Here is a 14,063-nt window from a genome sequence, read left to right as displayed (position 1 = left end):
ATACAATGAAAACATCCAGAGAGTTAAGAAATACAGCTTTATAGACATTATAGTTTAAATTAGTACACATTTTAAGTATTTTGGCTCTATATCTTTTTCCCAAATTACAAGGTATGTATTTATTAAAATAAGCCAAAACTGTTGTATAATCAGCCTTGCTCGTTGTCTGATTTACAAGGCTTGGTTCTATTGGTTGTTTATTACCTTGGTGGTTGCGCACCATCTTGGCATTGAGTTATTTATATTTCTATTTTCGGTATTTTGTTTACACCTCGTTAGACGAGTTCTTGATATTATTAAATTAGTTGGTTATTGAGTGGTCTGATGGTTCATCGTCACTCTAGTTTTCGGTCTATATAAGGGTCAGAGATTCTCCTTGTCTTCTTATATATTTTATATTTTTATATTCTTTTCTTTAGTGAGTTTTCATACTACGGTCAGAGTTATAATAAAGGTTATTGTTTCCAGTTCTTCATATTAGTGTTTACATCTACAGCTGTTCCATAGGTCCTGCAAGTCGAAATATACATTAAAAACCGTCGAAAAGCCTGCGTGGCGAAATGGTTATCGCTTTTGACTTCTAATCAAAGGATTCCGGGTTCGAATCCCGGCGTGGGTTTTATTTTTTTTTGCATACAACACAAACATATATTTTTCTTTAAAACACCCTTTGAAACAATAGTTCCGTTCAATTGCCGTGTTACCACAAAGATCATCACCGGTAGTCATCCAAGTAAGAGATTTCATGGATATTTGCTGTTTGGTTTTTTTCAATTAAAGCCGACCCCAAATTTCTTGGTACTTCTTTTTTTTTTGGATCTGTCCACTAACAGTGTTGTCAAGATTGAAGCTTCTACAGATGATGACGTGAGAGTGACCAAGAAATGCATGTCAGATCACACTTCTTTCTCAACACTTGTAGAAACTAGTCATTATTGCCTTGGCCACAACTAGTAGCTCGGCTACGTCATAGAACAGACATGTACGATTTAAACCACAGGACCAAAAGGAAAAAAGGAATATGCTAGTTGCTAAATCAATAGCGAAGACGTTAATTCTGAATTATCCCCGGGGCTAGAATAAAACAATAAGAAAATTGACGAGATGATTAAATTTGCTCCAACCCCACAAACTAAACTTCTGAAATTGTGATTTTACGCTTAACCATGCAGCAATTGGCGGGGGTTTCAAGAGAAAAAAAAAAGTCCGAACTAAAACGCCGTAAAGATGAACCGACAGAATAAATCTTTTCAAACAACACACAGAATAATATATACGTATACTTTCTCATAATTACAAATATAATAATCATTTGATTCTTTGAACAACAATGAAATTCTGATTTTCTTCTTTGTAATATAGGTAGGTATTTATATCAGGAATATATATGCATTTTTCATGTGGTAGTGGTGTGGTAATCTTGACGGAAACGCGAATCCGTAAAGAATTTGACTCTGAAAAAGGAACCAATCCAAATGCCTTAACTGGCAGACTTTACGGTTTAAAACAATATAAGCATCTTTTTCGAAGCCCTGAGAAACGGTTTAAACTCAAAAAAATATTAAGAATTTTATGATTTGCAAATTTCTTAAATTGATATTATTTTTTTCAATCATGGTGGCAAATTATCCGGTTATTATTATTACTCTCTCTTGACTTGATTAGCTCAGCTAACAATCTATCATCCAAGAAAATTATTGGTTGATTTATTTATGTTCTCAGTTTAACCGATTGGTTTCTAGTTCTATTTCATTAATAAGTGTTTCTTTCGTTTTTGGTCAAAAGAAGTCAAAACAGTTAGGATGAGGCTTACGCTGTTTTTTTTACTGCAACCGTCGTAAAAATGGCATCAATTGTCAGGCCTAAAAAGCAACATATTAGTGGAACAAACTACTACCACATCGAACAAAAAAGAATAAAAGGCTATAGAATCTTAATCAATCTTCATCATGAGAGTGTTTTGTATACGAGATACCAGTAAACTTAGCTTAATATATTTGCAGATTGTTCACATAATATGAATTGATAACAATCTCGTTTCGTTATCATACATAATAACTCACGGCGATTTTCAAATCTCTGCGAGAAAAGAAAGTTGATTTTTAGTTTTTGTTCCGTTTTACGAATTTCTTGGCGATGATGCCAAACAGAAATTTTTTTTTAGATAGAGGAGAGAGAGACAGAGACAGAGATTAACTAAAGAATTGACCTGACGCCTTCTTCTTGTTTGCTCCAATTAACTTCGTTTAAATTAGTCAATTGGTTATGTTATGTCATGCCATTTTAAGTTACTTTGTGCCTAGTGGTTAGTGGTGAATGTCAGAAATTGTGTCATTAAAAGTTTAAAAAAATTAACCTTACAAGAATTATTTTGTTGGTGTTAATGGATATATGTCCTGGTTCGAATACATTTTTTTTAACAATTGATACATGGATTAGCATTCCCATTCCAATCTAAAAATCGCCTTGGGCTTTTTTTTTCTTTCATTTAGTTTCTTAGGGCTTTGACTATGTCGAAAGGTTTTCCATCTCCGCTTTATTTATATTTTTGTAACTTCTTTCCCGTATGCATGTAAGTAATCCAAAATCACAACAACAACAACAACAAGAACACCACCACCAACTTCACTAACAAATATTTAGAATTTAGCCAGTCTTGTAGTCATGTTCCTGCACAAAGTTTAGTGTTATCTGTTATTGTAACATTTTCTGTTTTTTTTTTTAAATTGTATTGTATTTTTTTTTTTGTTTGAGTTTATAAAATTTAGTGTTGTGACTGGGATGACCTTTGCTGTATATTTATATAAATAGTCTTCTGTTTGCCCTTTCTTCTCTTTAACTTCGTTCTTTTCTTTTAACAATTTTAAATTAATTTCTTTTATAAGTTTCAAATTAGGTTTTGTTAAGGAAAACATAAAAACACTATCATAATTATAAATTTCATTTTCAATCTTTCCATAATCAACATCTCCTACTACTTTTGTTAAATGGTATTTGGCTACAATAGCGACAAAGGTCTTCTGAACGAAGAAAAAAGATCATCAACTGCCGACTTAGAATCGGTTATTACCCAACATACAAACAATTACGATCTCTATATTGCTAGATCCAATCCCTCAGCTCATAATGCAGAAGAAGGACACCAACTTAGACAAGAATTACACGCACGTCATGTCTCATTGATTGCCATTGGGGGTGCATTGGGAACAGGTCTTCTTATTGGTACTGGGCTGGCTTTAAAAACTGCTGGACCAGGTGCTATATTGGTAGCTTATGGTGCCATTGGGTTTGTTGTCTATATGGTTATGACTGCTTTAGGTGAAATTGCCTCTTTTATTCCATTGCCTGGGTTTGCAAATTATGGGAAAAGATACGCTGACGAAGCTTTGGGTTTTGCTTGTGGTATTGTCTATCTTATTAAATATTTAGTTCTTCCCGCTAATCAATTGACAGCTGGTGCATTAACCATGCAATATTGGGTTTCAAGAGATCGAGTGAATCCAGGGGTTTGGATTACAGTGTTTCTTGTTGTCATTACATTCATTAATTTTCTTGGTGTCAAAGTGTTTGGTGAAATCGAATTCTGGATGTCAATATTAAAAGTCTTGACTTGTTTAGGATTAATTCTTTTGTTGTGGATTATTGCCTTGGGTGGTGGACCAACACATGAAAGACTTGGTTTCAGATATTGGAAAAACCCAGGGGCTTTCATTCATTATTCCAATTCCGCCCAAGATGTGGCTATTGGTGGTTCAAAAGGGAGATTCGTTGCATTTGTTTCAGTTTTAGTTACTGCTGTGTTTGCTTATCTTGGATCTGAATTAGTTGCTGTTACATTCAGTGAAACTAGAAATCCAAGAAGGGCTATTCCAAAAGCTATCAAGTTGACATTGTACCGTATCCTTGTTTTCTACATCTTGTCGATTTTATTTGTTGGTATGTGTGTCTCATCTAAAGATCCATTATTATTGGGTGCTAAAGGTACCAATGCCGGAGCTAGTCCTTTTGTTATTGCCATTAAAAACGCTAAAATCCACGGGTTAGACCATCTTATCAATGCCTGTATTCTTTTGTTTGTCATTTCAGCCTCCAATAGTGATATGTATGTTTGTTCACGACTGGTTTACAGTTTGCTGGTTGATGGCTATCTTCCAAAATTCTTCTCCAAAACCAACAGAATGGGTGTTCCATACTATGGTGTTTTATTGAGTTTCTTGTTCTGTTTATTGGCATACATGAATGTTTCTTCTGGGTCTGCTGAAGTTTTCACATACTTTGTTAATGTTGTCTCTTTAACTGGTTTAATTGCTTGGGCTTGTATTTTGACTTTCCACATTAGATTTATGAAAGCTTTGAAAGCACAAGGTTTGGACAGAAAGAAAGATTTGGTTTACAGATCTCCTTTACAGCCATATGGTAGTTACATATCTTTGGTCATTTGTATTGTTATTATTTTCATCAAGAATTTCACAGTATTTTTGGGTGATACCTTTGATTACAAAAACTTTATCACTGGATACATTGTTTTGCCAGTGTTTTTAATTTTCTTCTTTGGTTACAAGATTGTTTATAAAACAAAATGGTTGAAACCAGAAGAAGTTGATTTGGATACTTTCAGGGACGTTATTGATGCAGAATTTGAGAAATTCGAAGCTGAAGAAGCTGAAAGAAAGGCTATCAGAGAAGCCGAAGGTAAACGTTTTGATGCACAATGGTTCTATGATAAATTCTTGGGATGGATTTTCTAATTACATAGTGGCATCTCAATTTTTTAGGATATTTTGTATTAATAGCATTTATTTATTACGAGTTTAAATACCAAAAATAAAGTATTTAATTGTTTGCCAATCTGTGTATTTTACAAGTAAAAGAAATTAGGAAAGGCTAACTTAAAATAACAGTGCTTTTTGGTATTTATTACAAGACTTTATATATGTAAAACAAAATTTTAACAAAACAAAAATCAAAAGGGACTATTTAAAAGCAAGAATAACAATCAAAATTTGGAAATTCTAATTAAAAAAATATGTAAAAGAAAAAACATAGTTTTTCAACAACTAGGATAATTAAAACTAGTTGGCAGAAACCATGTGATAGAACTGAAAAACTGATAACGTAAAAATCAATAAGGAAGAATTAAAGGTATTATGTTCTAATGAATGAATAAAGAAAGGACGCATTAAAAGTATTTTTTACTTTCAAAGCAAATGGTGAATGGGTATGATCAAGGTGATTAATTAGTCTAAGATGATGGATCACCGTATAATCCCCAATGTTGTTCAACATTATATGCACCTGGATCTTTCCAATAATCATTAAACATGGTAAACATAATAACCTTGTCAGAAAGGGATTTGACAATGGATTTCACAGCAGCAACTTGGTTTTGCACGGAAGGAACACATTGACCGTAAGAGTCACCTTGTGTTGGCCAACCTGTTTCAGTGATTAACACATCTTTTGAAGACCCACATACACTTTGCAAATGTGCAATTTGTTGCAACAACCATTGTCCAGAATTCTCTGGTTGAACACCTCCATCCCAATATGGATGAGAATTGACCGCAAGGTAATCAGACATTTCACACAATTGTGGGTTTCCAACATAGGCCACTAAAGTATCAACCGTGACAATTGGACCATTGTATCCTTGAGATTTCAAGTATTTCTTAGATATGTCAACTGCTTGTTGCACTTGAGCCACACTGGCAGCACCAGCATTAACTCTTTCATTCCCAATAGCAATAGTGTGAACAACGTTCCAACCGCTAGAACTCTGCTTGATAGCACTAACAATATCTTGTAATTCCCCTTGAGGACTGTCAATGTTCCAAACACCTAAAAACAATTTTTGATTAGAACCCATGGCTGATAACACATTTTCAATTCCGGAACAATCAGTACTGTATAATCTAATGACTTCATAATTGGATAATTTAGCAATATCTTGGGCAATTTGAGATGCACTTTTACATCCATCTGATTTAGTATAAGGAGAATAAGTTATACCCAAAGAACCAGCAGCTGCAGTGGCACCAGCAGCACTACCCCCGTTGACAGCAGTAGCAGTGGCAGTATTTATAGAAGCAGTATTTTTACCTGGTGATCCTCCTTGGTAACCGATACCTAAAGTGGTACCCGATGAAGAACCAGAATTACCAGCAGAATTACCTGATCCTGAACCAGAGCCTAAACCCGAACCATCAATTGGGTTTAAAGAAACAGACCCGGAAGCAGAAGCAGCAGCTGATGCTTTACCACCATCACTACCACCACCAAACAAGAATCCAAATAAACCTTCAGCTGAATAATCATCAGAATCAGAACTTGCAGTTGCAGCGGCTGCAGGAGCAGCAGTAGCAGAAGTAACGACAGACGTGTATACCTGTTCACTAGTTACGACAACTGGGGCAGCGGCTGTAGGTTTTGTAACTTGTACTGGAGCTTGGGCTTGGGCTGGTGCTTGTGGTTGTGAATTGGCATTAGCAGATGAAGATGAAGATGATGATCCAAAAAAGTCATTGTACAAATTGCTGAAAAATCCTCCAAATGATGATGAAGAACTGGTAGATTTTGGAGTGGAAGCAGCTGGAGCAACAGCAACAGCAACAGCAGGAGCAGCAGCAGCAGAAGCTACAGATACTGGTGCTTGAGCTGGAGCAGCTGGAGCAGCCGCAGTTGAGGCAGTATTAGTCAGACCTCCATCAAACAATCCTGCCCAAAATCCTTTACTTGAAGCAGCAGCAGCAGTTGTTGTGGCAGCCGGAGAAACAGCCGGAGCAGTATTAACATTGGCAGCTTGTTGGGCAGCAGGGGCAACAGCAGGGGCAGCAGCCGGAGCAGGGGCAGCAGCCGGAGCTGCAGCAGCAGTATTAGAACTACTGGTTCCAAATAAATCATCAAGCAACCCTCTTTTAATTGGAGCAGCTTCAGTTATACTGGCAATGACAAGGGAAGCTAAAATATAATCCAACTTCATTATTTGTTTTTGTTGTTGGTACTGTTTTCTCTTTCTTGCAAAAAACAAATATTATTCAATGAGTAGATATCAATAAAACCAAAAAAAAAAAGGGAGAGTATTAGTGTTCTGGTATCAATGAAAAATGAATGAACGAATAGTCGTAGGCTTTATAATGGTAGATAAAGGATTGTTGAAAGGTTTATAAGAATGAATGAAATAGAAAAAAAAGAAGGGTATCAAAAAGAAAATTCTACGATTTCAATGGGAAAGGAAAATTCAAAATATTTTATACGAATAAAGTTCATTCTTGGGCTACAACCATAAAAGGATAATAATTATTCCATTAAAACCATAGTCAAATCACATATCGAGTAAATTTTTAATATTGATAATAAAACTTATTCCTTGTCTCTTTGATTTTTTTTTTCATTCTTTCAGTTCTTATGTATCCATCGTTTTATTTCCTATTTAGTATTTGCAGCCTATTTATATGCAGGACACACCATATTTGTTAACCTAATTAGGAAATATTGAATTTCCTGAATGCCTTGGAATGACATTACGGTACGTAAAAGATAAAACAAAAAAGAGAGTAGAAACCCTACAGAGAGGATGACCTAAAGGAATCCTCTTGAAAGGGTCATTTAGTAATAAATACAAAGTCAGGACTGTCAAGTGGGGAGAGATGATCAAATGAGTATCAACTAAACAGGGTTGACCATCAAAAGAGTGTAGCTCGGTAATAGGAATGGTAGAAGTATGAGATATTGATAAGTTTCAATCCTGATCTTGAATAGTTATAACTCTTCCTAATTTCATTACCAAATTAGAACATCAAATTAACCCCACTATAAAACAAGGCTTGGAATTGCAGAAAACCTCTTTTTTTTTTCTTAGGGGCTTTTTTTCAATAGTGACAATATATATATATACCCTTTTGCCTTTTTACTTGAATTGGTAGGTCAAGATCTGAGCCACCTTAAACACAAAATAAGAACATTTTTGTAGACTATAATGATGTAGGTCTATTTCTCTAGATACGGATTCTTGTCATAGAAAGTGGGGCAGATGAGGAGGTTAATTGTGCGGTGTTAAAAAATAGAGAGTTCAACGTTTCGTTTCGTTTTATTTCTTTTTTACCTTTTTAATTACGATTAACCTGATTAAGCAAACAACAGAAGAGTAATAATGTTGTTGCAATTAACAACTCGTGAATTAGAATTACCCATCTGGAAAAAAGGACGATAATCAGAAGCATAAAGCCATGATGGCAAATTACTACCCCCCACTACCTTGTCCCACTTGATCTCCATTAAATCTCCTTCGAATCCTCCACTTGCAAGGTTTAACCATGAGAACATCGATAGAAGGAAATCCATGAATATCATTGGTTAATTACTAATACTTTTCTTATATTACTAATTACTTATTACCTAAACAATTTCACAATGTAATAAAACACTACTAACATAACAACCACACAAAACCAAAATAACCATTTATCTTGTTTTGCTCTTCTTTCCACACTTCGTATAGTACCTTGACTTACACCTAAAGTGATTAAACTCTCTTCAAATTTAGTTTGAACTTTTCTTAATATTTCGTTTTGTTCAACAATATCTTCAAAAGCTTGTTGTCCCATTTCTAAGATTCGATCCAATTGTTCTGATCCTCTCTCTAGAGAATTCTTTTCATGATATAATCCTTCTCTATAAGACATGGTGTTTTGTTCATCTTGTAATTGCTGTTGTTGTTGTTGAGATGGATTTGAGCTAGATTCATACGGATTATCTGATGATGTCGATCCCAATGCTGCTGTTGCTGTTGTTGATATGTGTCTTCTTCCTAATAATTCTTGTTTATTAGCTTCTTGAACTTGAATATCACGTTGCTTTTTTAAAGTATCAAATTTCAGAGTGAATTCATTTAAATCTTGATTGAATTTATTTAATCTATTTTCATGTTTGGTATAAGATGTATCATTGACATTTTTTTCCAATAAATCACTATATTCTTTGATAGTTTTCCTGAATGCAGTTAATGATGTTGTGATTGCACCTTGTAATGATAATGGTGATGTGGATAAGTTTTTCTCGAATTGAGTTAAATCTTTAGTTATAGTTTGGGTTTGTTTTAAACCATGATTATATATTGAATTCATTAGTAAGGAGACTGGGAGTTACGATCTTTGTTGTTGTGGTTTGTATAATGATGTTGATCAATGTACTGTTACGATTTCAATCCAATTTTTTTTTTCTTGTTGTGTTTATTTTTTCGCTTTCTTTTGATTAGCCAGTATACGGACTCTAAGTTCATTGACGTGTTCATAAAATGTGGGTTCTACGACCAAGTCATAAATCATTCTTTTATATTAATAAATAGAAAAACTTGTTATCAACTATAAATAAAGGAGGAAAGAACAGAAATCTTTATATTGAAGGGGTTGGTTATTGGTTTTTTTTTTTAAAAGTAAAATCTGACAAATGTTAATAATAAAGCCAAAGTACCAGTACTTACCCCCATTAACCATTGTAAAACTTGAGTTTTCACAGTTTTAATTTGCATTTTCATATTAGAAACTTCTTCATCTATTCTACTATAAGTATCTTCTATTCTTAATTCATGTTGGGAACTTTCTTCTCTAATTCTTCCTTTTTCTAAATTCAAATCTAATCTAACACTAGCTTGATTCTTGGTAATTTCTTCTTTTAATCGATTTTTCAAATTTGTTAAATCAGTACGTAGTTTTTCTTGTTCTTTTTTTAAACTAGTGAATTCTGATTTATCCATGGTTTGTAATTCACCTTTTAATTTAGCAAAATTGACTTTTTGTTGATAAGCTATTGATGATAATGATTCCTTTTTAACAAGATTATTAGTGATGGAATATATTCCATCATTTATAGCAGCATTAACAACATTGACAGCTACTTCTGCTTGCTTTTCAGAAAATCCACCTTTATCTTGTAATGTTTGAACAAATTTTCTCGTATCAAACTTGGTTATTCCGGATAGACTACGTGAATTTATGGTAGATATGACAGATGGGGTTCTTAAAGTTGATCGACATAATGAAATTGGTGAAAACATAGGGCTGTATTGCTTGTATTTGCTTAGTTGCTTTCTTTAATCCACGTCGCCAAAAAAATTAAGTTAACGTTGTGTATAAAAAAGGAAGTGTAAAGTGGGCAAAAACTTTTTTGTTTTTTCGCCTTTCTACCACGACTTTAAATTGATTCACTATTACTGAGAAGGAAAATATGAGACCAATAGAAATTTGATCTTTCAACCAATCCAATTCATTACATTAGTCAACTAATCAATATAATGATTACTCATACTACTCGTACTAGATTAATTAATCGAATTCTTCTTCTACCTAAATATAATCAATTTTATCGATTAAATTCGTCCAAGAATAAAAGTAAATTTTCATCAATTGAAAATTTCAATAAAAATAAAACAACTTATAATTTCGGATACAATTTTGATGATTTAAAAGATTTAGATGATAAAATCAATCCTCAAACTACCAAAACATCTTCAAATGGAAACAACCAAAAAGAAGCCATCAAGAGAGGGACTGACGACAACGATAAACCTATTGATATAAATGCACTCATTGAAAATGATCCTCGTTTACTTAAATTAAAACCTGGTACACCAGAATATCGAAATGAGTTAAAAAAATTACATTTAGAATTTGAATCAAATCAAAATAAACAACGGTCACGTCATGAATTTAATCAAAGAATGAAAGGAATGATATTTGGATTATTGGCATTAATTGGAATAGTATCAACTCATCAAATATTATTTAATTATGAATCGATTAAAAATCGATTATTATCAAATTATAATTATCCTGATTTAAATGAAGAGAAAGTCAAAACTATTAATGATAAAAATGTTAAAAGTACAAAATATATGTTGGAGAAATTATCTAAAGAATTAAATGATGAGAATTTAAATCAAGTTCAAGATTCGAAAACTATTAGTGGGGTTTATGTTTTTGGCGATGACTTTGGTAAGATCCCATTAAGAATCCCATTTTTCAATAATATGTATTTGAAAGATGCTTATATTGAAAAAGGTCATTTGATTGCTATAACTGATAAAGGTAAAGTTTATGAATGGGATAAAGATTGGTCAGATGTTAGACCAATTAATTTACCTTTCAATATTGAAAGAGTTACTCCAACTAAAGATTATTTCTATTTTTTAACTAATAAAGGAGAAATCGTTTATATACCAAGAAGAAGGATTAATTCTAATTCAAATTCTAATTCTAATTCTGAATTTATCCCATTACAAAGAAGAAATTGGTTTGGACTTTTGAAAACACAAATTTATAATAAATTAAATGTGAAAGACATCACAAAAATATCTTCTGGAGATTATCATTTATTATTATTAAATAAACTGGGGAAAATCTTTGTGGTAAATTGTTCCAATAATCCTATAAATCGTGGTCAATATGGTCCATCGTTTTCCCCCTTTGCCGACATCAAAGATAAAATCCCCGTGAATCAACCAATTGATCTTACATTATTAAATAATAGAATTATACAAACTGAACAAGGGAAAGCTATTGTTCCTCGTGTTTTCAATTATATTTCCAGTGGGAAATATTTCAACATTGTATCTGATGATAATGGGAATATTTGGACTTGGGGTGATAATTCTTGTGGACAATGTGGAGACATTAATACTACTGATTTGAAACCAGTACCTAAAATTGTATTCACTAAATCTGATATTAAACGAGTATTAAGAAATACTATTCCTCGTGCTAGAGAAGAATTTATTCGAATTAAAAAATTATGTACTGGTGATGATTCTTCATATGCTCTTATTAATTATTTGGATAAAGATGTATTAATATCTTTTGGTAATGGTATTAATGGTCAATTAGGTGGCGGTAGATATATGCAAGTATGTTGTTGGCCAGAAATTGTTAAATCATTAATTGGATTGAATGAATTTGATGAATCTTCAAATTCAGTGAAACCAATAACTATTAAAGATATAAGTGTTGGTAATAAACATCTTTTCATCACTTTAAATAATGTGGGACATCATAAAGATGTTTATGCATTGGGAGAAAATGAATCAGGTCAACAAGGAAATGGGAAAAGAAATAAATCATGTAAACCAATGAAAATACCAAAATTGATTGAACCAGAAGATGGTAAAGATAAATTACAATTGGTGAAAAATTTACATGATGTGAATACTAAAAGATTACTGTTATTAAATGAATGGGAAATTTCTAAAAATACTGTTGATCAAGTTATAATGGCAGGAGATGATGCTTCAATTATTTATTATAAGAAAACCCAAAAATAATAGCACACACATACTCTATCTCTCTCTTTTTGGTGTATTATTATATTATATTATATTCTCTATGTATATAGTCAACGTTTCTAAATTTTCTAAATTTATTTATCATCTATTGTAATTTAAAAGTTTCATTCAAGATTCTAATAGTGTCATCAGGTGAGTTAACAGCGTGACCAATAGTTCTTGGATCATTATAAATTTCGTAATCATTACCACCTTTATAAGATTTATCACCAAAGAAATGAATGTTTTCAAAATGTTCATCTTCAACGTGTTGTAAACAATAAGTTTTATCCCAACCAGTTGGGAAAACATCAAAAGAGATTTGACCACCAATTGAATAAGTTAAACCAAAATCAGGGAATTCTTTTTTCAAAGCTTCAACCATGGTTTCTCTAATATGATGTTGTTTATCAAATTTTTCATAATCATTTCTTTCTTGAGTAGAAGCATTTCTACCAATTGGTGAAACATTAATCATACCATTTCTAAATTCAATAAAAGTACCTCTTCTAATTGGAAGATCAATATCAGATAAATATCTTAAAATAAATTTTACCAATTTATTATATTTTTCATTACCAATCCAATTAATAAATGATTGAGAAGCTAATTCTTTACCTAATTTATAAGCTGTCAAACCATTTTCACTAAAGCAATAATCAAAATCATTTAAAACATTTGGACCTAATTGTTCAACTTGTTTAGATAAATCAGAACCACCAACAAATCCAATAACAACTTTTTCACGTAATTTTTCTAAAGTTTTTTTCATTTCTTCAGAAATAGTTAATCTAGCTGGAGTTAAAGTACCGTCAACATCGAATAAAACTAAAGTTTTTGGATCTTGTTTGTTTGCAAAAGACATGGTTTAAGATATAAAGAATGGGGGATATGAGTGTTACCTGTAATTACAGTCAAAGAAGGAAAAGAAAGAAAAGAAGGAAAGAAAGAAAAGAAGGAAAGAAAGATACAACGGAGTGTTATTTTTTTTTTTTCAATGTATGTGTGTCGTGGTGGTGGTAAGAAGTGTGTGTGTGTGTTGTCCGGAATTGAAGACAACAACACTAAAAAAATTTTGTCTCCTAATTTATTTTTAGTGTGTGCCAAATTTGTTTCTCAACGTGTCTTTTGAAAACCAAAACACAAATCGCGTTCCTATTTTAGTTCTTGGTGTATTTAGATTTCGCCCATTGGATGAATGACACAATTTCACAATATATTTATCGGTAGACTTAACCTATATTTATTGGGTTCATAATGGTTCAGATAAGCACACCCCCATAACCATTCTGTAGGTTCAAATTACTTCCATTCAGTCTAGATAATTTTTTCTTTGTCGGTGTTGACGACGACGACGACGCGGCTTATCAAGATCTCTAACGGATATTACACAATCAACCAATGACCATCTTTTTGCAACTATTACAAATTTCCTTACAATTAATATCTTAAAGTTACTATTAATTAGTTGTCATTATTTAAATAAAAAAATAATAATAATAGTAATGTCCAATATTAAAAAGAAAAACACATTACAATAAATACACTAAAACACTTATAACACTAGAATACCTAAAATCACACACACACACACACACACACATTTTTCTTCAACTGAGGATAAGTAATATCGTCAATTATTATTCAACGTAATAAAAACCAGCATTCAATGCTGTCTACCAACTTAATTTTTATTTTTATTTCAACTAATTTTAATGAAATCCAGATTTCAAATCTCCCTCACCCCCTCTAT

General features: G+C 32.3%; 6 protein-coding genes and 1 non-coding gene across 7 annotated transcripts, besides 1 other annotated feature; 3 read left to right on the top strand and 4 right to left on the bottom strand. All coding sequences in view use genetic code 12, as the record gives it.

The window, feature by feature from the left end:
- Positions 1–139: 139 nt before the first annotated feature.
- Positions 140–532: a long terminal repeat ((beta-1a) Solo copy of the long terminal repeat (LTR) associated with the transposon Tca8; about 395 bp long, 6-8 copies per genome).
- A 14-nt stretch (positions 533–546) lies between these two features.
- On the top strand, positions 547–619 carry tR(UCU)4. Its single transcript has one exon. It is a non-coding gene; the product is annotated as a tRNA-Arg (tRNA).
- A 2,368-nt stretch (positions 620–2,987) lies between these two features.
- On the top strand, positions 2,988–4,748 carry DIP5 (Dip5p; the record flags this gene model as incomplete). The annotated part of the gene is made up of 1 exon (XM_716348.2): positions 2,988–4,748. One exon carries the CDS (start codon positions 2,988–2,990, stop codon positions 4,746–4,748), a length of 1,761 nt encoding a protein of 586 aa, XP_721441.2.
- A 494-nt stretch (positions 4,749–5,242) lies between these two features.
- Positions 5,243–6,979, bottom strand: SCW4 (Scw4p; the record flags this gene model as incomplete). Its single annotated transcript, XM_716347.1, has 1 exon — positions 5,243–6,979. The coding sequence occupies one exon, from the start codon at positions 6,977–6,979 to the stop codon at positions 5,243–5,245; it is 1,737 nt and encodes a 578-aa protein (XP_721440.1).
- A 1,411-nt stretch (positions 6,980–8,390) lies between these two features.
- CAALFM_C102510WA (uncharacterized protein) lies at positions 8,391–9,122 on the bottom strand (the record flags this gene model as incomplete). The annotated part of the gene is made up of 1 exon (XM_716346.1): positions 8,391–9,122. One exon carries the CDS (start codon positions 9,120–9,122, stop codon positions 8,391–8,393), a length of 732 nt encoding a protein of 243 aa, XP_721439.1.
- Positions 9,123–9,424: 302 nt separating this feature from the next.
- CAALFM_C102500WA (uncharacterized protein) lies at positions 9,425–10,051 on the bottom strand (the record flags this gene model as incomplete). The annotated part of the gene is made up of 1 exon (XM_716345.1): positions 9,425–10,051. The coding sequence occupies one exon, from the start codon at positions 10,049–10,051 to the stop codon at positions 9,425–9,427; it is 627 nt and encodes a 208-aa protein (XP_721438.1).
- Positions 10,052–10,288: 237 nt separating this feature from the next.
- Positions 10,289–12,310, top strand: CAALFM_C102490CA (uncharacterized protein; the record flags this gene model as incomplete). The annotated part of the gene is made up of 1 exon (XM_716344.1): positions 10,289–12,310. One exon carries the CDS (start codon positions 10,289–10,291, stop codon positions 12,308–12,310), a length of 2,022 nt encoding a protein of 673 aa, XP_721437.1.
- A 106-nt stretch (positions 12,311–12,416) lies between these two features.
- Positions 12,417–13,175, bottom strand: PMM1 (phosphomannomutase; the record flags this gene model as incomplete). The annotated part of the gene is made up of 1 exon (XM_716343.1): positions 12,417–13,175. One exon carries the CDS (start codon positions 13,173–13,175, stop codon positions 12,417–12,419), a length of 759 nt encoding a protein of 252 aa, XP_721436.1.
- Positions 13,176–14,063: the final 888 nt, after the last annotated feature.

Source organism: Candida albicans, chromosome 1 (genome assembly GCF_000182965.3).
Source record: "Candida albicans SC5314 chromosome 1, complete sequence".
In the NCBI taxonomy this organism is placed as follows: Eukaryota; Fungi; Ascomycota; class Pichiomycetes; order Serinales; family Debaryomycetaceae; genus Candida; species Candida albicans.
Note: the sequence above shows the minus strand (reverse complement) of the source record. Positions and strands in the feature narration are given on the sequence as shown.